This window comes from Micromesistius poutassou (genome assembly GCF_964030765.1).
Source record: "Micromesistius poutassou genome assembly, chromosome: 8".
NCBI classification, from domain to species: Eukaryota; Metazoa; Chordata; class Actinopteri; order Gadiformes; family Gadidae; genus Micromesistius; species Micromesistius poutassou.
Genome location: NC_140278.1, coordinates 10,707,758 through 10,714,609, shown reverse-complemented (window position 1 = coordinate 10,714,609; position 6,852 = coordinate 10,707,758). Strand labels below are relative to the sequence as shown.

The window sequence follows — 6,852 nt, the reverse complement described above, 5'->3', positions numbered from 1 at the left end:
AGAAAACACTGAATTATCAGTCTGTTTATATTGATGCTGAGCTAGAATGGAGGAAGAAAGAAGTCATACATAAAAAACATGAGTATAGGTCATGAGAATGTAGTACAGAATCCTCAGGCGTCATCACAACACTGTCCTTTGACTAGACATCGACATGTGTGTTGGTTGGTCATGTGGATGGACACACAGAAACCAAAACGCACACACACACGAATTAGCAATTTTACATGTATTACTTTGTATTACTTCCTTTCCATCTATAAATGTCGTTATCAAAGTTCATTGGGTTTGATTTCATAAACAGCAAATGCAGACACATTGTACTTTTACAAGCCAATGTACATTTAATCTATTCATACAAATTAACTGGAAAATTGGGAAATATGGTTGAAATTAACTAAAGTAATTTGCTAGATCGGATGGCAAATATTTGAATTGAGTTCTGTGAGAAGCTCAAGATATTCAATAGGTAATTATCCTGCAATGTGTAACTGAATAAACAGTACCGGGAAGCATATTTTCACTAGTTGCACAGTGGAGGTCGAACTGGTGGGGGGGCACTCTGTGAATACAGTCCACTAAATCAGCTCCCCAGGAGGAGAGCTGGAATTTATGCGGAACAAAAGCCATGCTGAGTGCTGACCAACTGCCCACTGAGAAATCCCAACGTTGCCATCCAAAGTAATCTTATGGTTGGCTGAATACAAAGATTCACCTTACATCATACAGGACAGCATGTCCACCCTTGTAGACCTTTAGCCTCCTTCTCTCTCTCTCTCTCTCTCTCTCTCTCTCTCTCTCTCTCTCTCTCTCTCTCTCTCTCTCTCTCTCTCTCTCTCTCTCTCTCTCTCTCTCCCTCACTCTTCTCCATTGAAGCCCCTACATTCTTCCCTCATTCAATTTTTCACATTTGATTTGATTCTCTTCCCCCCACATCTCTTTCTCCTTCTCTCTCACTAGTGTCCCAGGATTCTGGCAGCCAAGACCAAACTACCCCCCTCCCCCCGAGTACCACCAGCCAACCTACCCCCTATACCCCCCCGTACAGCCCCTCTGTGATCACATGAGCACTGAGCAAATCTCAGTTTTTTTCATCTGTTGAACACAGCAGAAACCTGCAAAAGGTTAGTGTAGCGTTGACGTAAGAGGATCACTGGCTGTGTAACATAACAGGTGCCACTTTGCTGGGAAACTTACATTCCAACACTCAGGATACCCAGTCATCTGAAGTGGATCGTAACTGCAGGTATTTCTAATGTGTTTCCAATAATTAGTTGTTGTTTTTTCTGTTCAACTTATTGGTGCTTTACCATGCGTCGTTAATGTTTAATGTGTGTTTTTATTGTCCCTAGTCTTACCTGTGAGTGTCTGCCAAATGACGACATATAAATGTGATTTGAAAGTGATGATCAATTATCTTGCTTCTGAATTCAAGCTAAAATGTGTCCAGTACAAATCATCAAATGTTGTTGCAACAAAATAGATCATTGCATATTTTACCAAAAGACAAGCACTGATCATTGATAAATTGTGCTGCAGGTATAGCATCATATATAAATAGCCTACAATGTACAATATAATGTACAATATGATATAATATATCATATTGTATAATATTATCTATATTTTGATATAGCCTGGATCCAATTTTTGTATAAGAATAAGCCTATGTTGCTATATGCTGTTTCTTCATTCTGAGTGTCTATGACCTCTTATCAGTTAAAGAAAGAACCTTCGGAAAGAGACTATTTTGACTAGTAGTTAGTCTTATGTTGATGCAACTTGCTTAGTTGATGCAACTAAGCAAGCGTTTGAAGTCGATTTAGATTTGTATTTGCACGTGGTAGGTCAATTTATGCTGTATGTCTTTCTTTTTCACATTTTATTCACAGCACCTTGTATGCACCTAAATGTACTGTTGGGATTTGAAGTGTGTGTTTGTGTCTGTGTGAGTACGTTTGTGTGCGTGTGTGGGTCTCTCAAGGTTGGTGCACAGGAAGCACTGAATGAAAATACAAGTCAAGGACATAACTCTCTATTTAACTGTAAATAAACCCGCTTTAACAACAGCATAAAATACAATAAAATAGTAAGGGATGAGCAGGATAGGATGGGATACTGATCCCTCAATACACAGAGCTCTGTCCGCTGTTACGTGTAATGTTCAAACTCAGCCCAAGACAGATCCAGCACACGCACACACACGCACGCACGCACGCACACGCACACACACACACACACACACACACACACACACACACACACACACACACACACACACACACACACACACACACACACACTTCTGTGGTTCGGCTCATAGTAGTGTCTGGTTGACTGAGAATGAGAAAAAGGGCGGAGCTACTCGTACGGAAGAAGCAGGAGCACATGGCATGCAGGCAAACCGGTGTCAATGAATGAACTGCTCGGAGTCAGCATGTGTTTGAGCTCGGGCTCCTACGTACGTACAGAGCTATTTAAAGAGATGGCTCTGCTACGTGCGCGGCGCTGAATATTAAATTTCCGGTTCTTATTAGTGAAAAGTATTCACTTTAAATAACTGCAACTTGGTTGTTAGGTACACAGTGAATTAAAACCTATGTTAAAAAAAAGCAACACCATCAAGTAATCAACCCATGACAATAAGCAACATTAGTAAATAAATATATAATATGTTCATATGTTGCTGGTCTCGGGCTGACATAGGCTAACTACAGTTGGTAATTAATATATTTATTGTAATTTTGTGCCACATAAATTGGCTATCAGAACAATCAGAACCGCAAACGTTAATTAATCGTCGCGTAGGTAGGATCATATAAGTTACATTTCATTCACTATTATAAAGTCTATGACCGAGCCTGGACCACCACAGGTCGGGCGATGTTTGTCCCCGAATCGGCTCCAGTAGCAGAGGGAGTGTCCGAGTGACATAGAATCAGTGCGCCTGCGTAGTCCTTCCCCCTCCGCCCATCAGGTGCACTAGTGAGCAACCGGACACCGAGTTCGTGTGTTGGTTTTTGTGTGTGTTGTATATGTAGAGGGTAGATAATTCAAACACGTGCCGTCATACTTACTGATAACGATGCTGTGACCAAGATGGAGTGAAATGTTATTCTAAGAGGAAAATATAGAATAGGTGAGCATAGCATCTTACTAGCCACTCTGTAAGGTAAGATGATGAATAGTAGGCTGTGGGAATATGAATGGAGAAGGTTGTTGAGAACTTCAACAGTGGCATAGTGGGACAGTTGCCTCTTGGAATGCTTTTGAACTCACAATGTTATTATGTTTTCATTTAATTTCTAACATTATCTCCTGAACTAAATCGTTAGCAATAAACAACATGGGTATTCATCGTGCTTGTTGTTCTCAGTGCAAGCTTAAGTGTGTGTTTGTGTGTGTACTTTCCATCAGTGTGTGTATAGTTTTACACCACACATGGCTCTTTTTTGGGGTGAGTGTGTTAGTGTGTCAAAGGTCTCTCATTGTGAGGGAGGGGAAGAGGACGGTTATGAGACACCGCCCCTCTCAAAGGGGCAATTATACAGCCATGTGTTCTTTCTTTCATAACATACCGTCTGTCATAATAGTCAAACGCTTCTCACCATCTCGGATACACCCTCACTGGTGCTGTTTTCTACAGTCAGTGTGTTTAAATGTGTAACTATTTGTTCTTGTTGAATTTGTGACCTTAGTGTTTTCAGTCATTTATTTTGTATTTTCAGATCACCGCCAAAACACGTTTCACGTTCCATATTCCACCATATACATACCATGTCTCTGCTCACCCATGTGCTGGCATGTCTCTTCGGCATGGGCTCATGGGTGGCCATCAATGGGATGTGGGTGGAGCTGCCCCTGGTGGTCCCGGAGATCCCCGAGGGATGGTACCTTCCGTCCTACCTGACGGTCATCGTCCAGATGGCCAACGTAGGGCCCCTCTTCATCACCCTCATGCACCGCTTCCGTCCGGGCGCGCTGGACGAGCGGCCGGTCATCTACTGCATCGTGGTGCTGGGCATCGTCGCCACCTTACTTCTGGCCTTCTTCTGGAACCACGCTGTGGAGTTCGCCGGCGCCGTGCGTAGCGTGCCCCTGCTGGTGCTGAGCTTCCTGCTGTCCGTGGTGGACTGCACGTCCTCGGTGACCTTCCTGCCCTTCATGATGAGGCTGGGACCCCAGTTCCTCACCACATACTTTGTCGGTGAAGGCCTAAGCGGGCTGGTGCCCGCCCTGGTGGCTCTGATCCAGGGGGTGGGGCTGGTCCACTGCCGCAACGCCACTGTGGCAAGCGTCGCCGAGGAGACATTCAACTTGACCACTACGACAGGTGGCGGCAGTGGGGACCTACAGGCGATCTACCAACCGGCAAACTTCTCAGCCCAGGTGTTCTTCGTCTTCCTCAGCGCCATGATGGCTGTGTGTCTTGGGGCCTTTGTGCTGCTCAACCACCACCCCGCTGTGGTGCGAGAGAGGAAGGACCACCGGTATTTGGGGGAAGAGTCGGCGAGGGACAAGAGGGAGCAGGGACTGTTGTTGCACAGCCAAGCGCCAGAGCAGAGGCCCATGATTAGCTCATTGGAGCCCCCTGCTAGGGAGAGGAGAAGCTCTTTTGGGATGGGCACGTACAGCAAGCGCGAGGTGGTGTTCATCTTCATTGTGCTGGCCTGGGTCAATGCGCTGACCAACGCTGTGCTGCCGTCGGTGCAGTCCTACTCCTGTCTTCCCTATGGAAACCAGGCCTACCACCTCGCCGCCACCATGGCAGCTGTGGCCAACCCAGTGGCCTGTTTCATTGCCATGTTCACACCAATCAGGTAATTCCTGCTGTGCCAACTGGTGTGCTGTAGTTTAATCTCTGCTTAGGCTTTTTTTGTTTGTTTTTACTGTTTTCAACCTTCCACTTGATTTTACTTATTTGATGTGTGTGGTTGTTTGTGAATTGTTATTAACTATGAAAAGGTGGAAATTAACTAAGAAAGGTGTTTATGAATTCATTGTGTGTCTCTCTGGCAGGTCCCTCGTGTTCATGTTGTTTTTGACCGTGGTCGGAACAGGCTTCGGAGCTTACATCATGGCAGTGGCTGCTTTCAGTCCCTGTCCTCCACTAGTCGACAGTCCTTCTGGTGTGGCTATCATAGTAAGTCATGACAATTACACAATGTAGAACAGTAGTTAAAAATATATATTTATAGAAACAATTTCTGACTTGAGCTTTTTAAAAAACAATCTGCAATTCATATGTATATATGTTCATATATTATTGCACTTGCATAATGTGTTTACATGATGACATGATTCACAATGCATATAGCTATGGTTCACTGACATGACACACAACATGATATTTTTTTTTTGCAGGTGATTTCTTGGATCCTGTTTGTCCTAACCCTGTCCTATGTGAAGGTCATTATTGGAGTGATTCTGCGAGATGAGGGCCACAGCGCACTCGTGTGGTGTGGAGCAGTAGTCCAGTTAGGCTCCATGATTGGAGCTATTTCCATGTTTCCACTTGTTAGTGTTTACGGACTTTTCAAGTCTGGTGATCCTTGTAACACCAAATGTCTAAACTAAGAAATGTATTTAATAAAAAGCTTTTGCCTGTAAAAACAGTCAAAGTTGTCAAACACATTTGACGTCTTTGGTAATTCACTAACTAATTTAGATGTTGTAGACATTTATAGAGATGTATGAGATTTAATGCAGTGTAAATTACACTTCCTGGAAACTATTGATATAATCATGCTGCTTCATGTTTTGTATGTTTTTTGTCTTATTTTTTAGGCCTACATGTTGAGTTTAAAAAGTGCCTTTTTGTGAGGCTATTCATCTCCTTGAGATCTTTAGCCCTGCTCCTGTGTGGCTTTATAGTTTTGTGAATTAGGGATCACTACAATCAGTATCACATTGATTCAGGCCTATAGTGCTTGTATATCGCAACGTAACTTTGAAGTACTATGGAGTTATTTTGATGTTACATTTTTTTTGGTCATTGTTGAGTAATTAACCGTGAATTGTTTTCCCCACTGCAAGTCCTTATGTTTGAAGTGCCAGTGTTTCTCATGTGAGAAATGACAAAGTATTCATTAGCCTAGGTCATGGTATATTTATCTTGGTTCAGGATTTTGCAGTAGGCTACTACCTCGCTTTGGCGTATCAGCAAGAAGACATACCATTGATGCATTCTGATGTACAAGCCCTATCGGCTTTTATATGTTCATCAAATGTTTCAGCAATTATTGTTTAGTATCGCTGGATTGTATTGTACAATGACAGTCAAGACTGAAAATAAATTGCCTACATTTGAGGTGGATGTCTGACTATTGGTTTTAAATAATGTGTGATAGGTCTTTAATTGTGTTTGAAAAAAGTATATATTTGAGCATCAGAATATTCAGCCCTATGTAAGTCCTGTCCTTGAGATGTGTGAACTTTAAGGCATAGGGAGGGAAAGTAAAAAAAAAAAAAAAGATTTCATGGTCAAATTCTGAATTAGAAGGTAGAAGGCCTAATTTTTCTAAAAATAGTAAATGGGACATGAAATGCGATCCGCTGAGCGTTACCTCGTAGGTTCACTTTCCATCTAGCCATTATCTGAACACATGTGGTTATTTAAAGGTCCCATGACATGCCACCAGGTGTGGTGTGATTAGCCGTTACAAGCCGTTTTGAAAATATGTCTGTTATGACATCACAGGTGGGCGTGTCCACCTAGATGTGTGACGGATAGATGAGCAACGTTTGCAACGTTTGTTACTACTGGACACGCCCACCTGTGATGTCATAACAGACAGATTTTCAAAACGGCTTGTAACGGCTAACCACACCACACCTGGTGGCATGTCATGG

At 42.9% G+C, this 6,852-nt stretch overlaps 1 protein-coding gene across 2 annotated transcripts; it reads left to right on the top strand.

Moving 5' to 3' along the window:
- Window positions 1-3,005: 3,005 nt before the first annotated feature.
- Window positions 3,006-6,285, top strand: LOC311351503 (riboflavin transporter 2-like). 2 transcript variants are annotated; one of them, XM_084471650.1, is made up of 4 exons: window positions 3,006-3,139; window positions 3,729-4,820; window positions 5,020-5,143; window positions 5,365-6,285. In XM_084471650.1, the coding sequence occupies exons 2-4, from the start codon at window positions 3,778-3,780 to the stop codon at window positions 5,575-5,577; spliced, it is 1,380 nt and encodes a 459-aa protein (XP_084327776.1). In that variant the 5' UTR covers window positions 3,006-3,139; window positions 3,729-3,777; the 3' UTR covers window positions 5,578-6,285. The 2 variants fall into 2 exon arrangements, with proteins under 2 accessions (XP_084327776.1, XP_084327777.1); XM_084471651.1 differs by having other exon boundaries at window positions 3,052-3,172.
- The last annotated feature ends 567 nt before the right edge of the window (window positions 6,286-6,852 follow it).

Coding starts and splice junctions, on each gene's coding strand:
- LOC311351503 (XM_084471650.1), top strand. CDS start 3,778: ATGTCTCTGCTCACCCATGTGCTGGCATGTCTCTTCGGCATGGGCTCA. Junction 4,821..5,019: donor GCCATGTTCACACCAATCAG/GTAATTCCTGCT, acceptor TCTCTCTGGCAG/GTCCCTCGTGTTCATGTTGT. Junction 5,144..5,364: donor CTTCTGGTGTGGCTATCATA/GTAAGTCATGAC, acceptor TTTTTTTTGCAG/GTGATTTCTTGGATCCTGTT.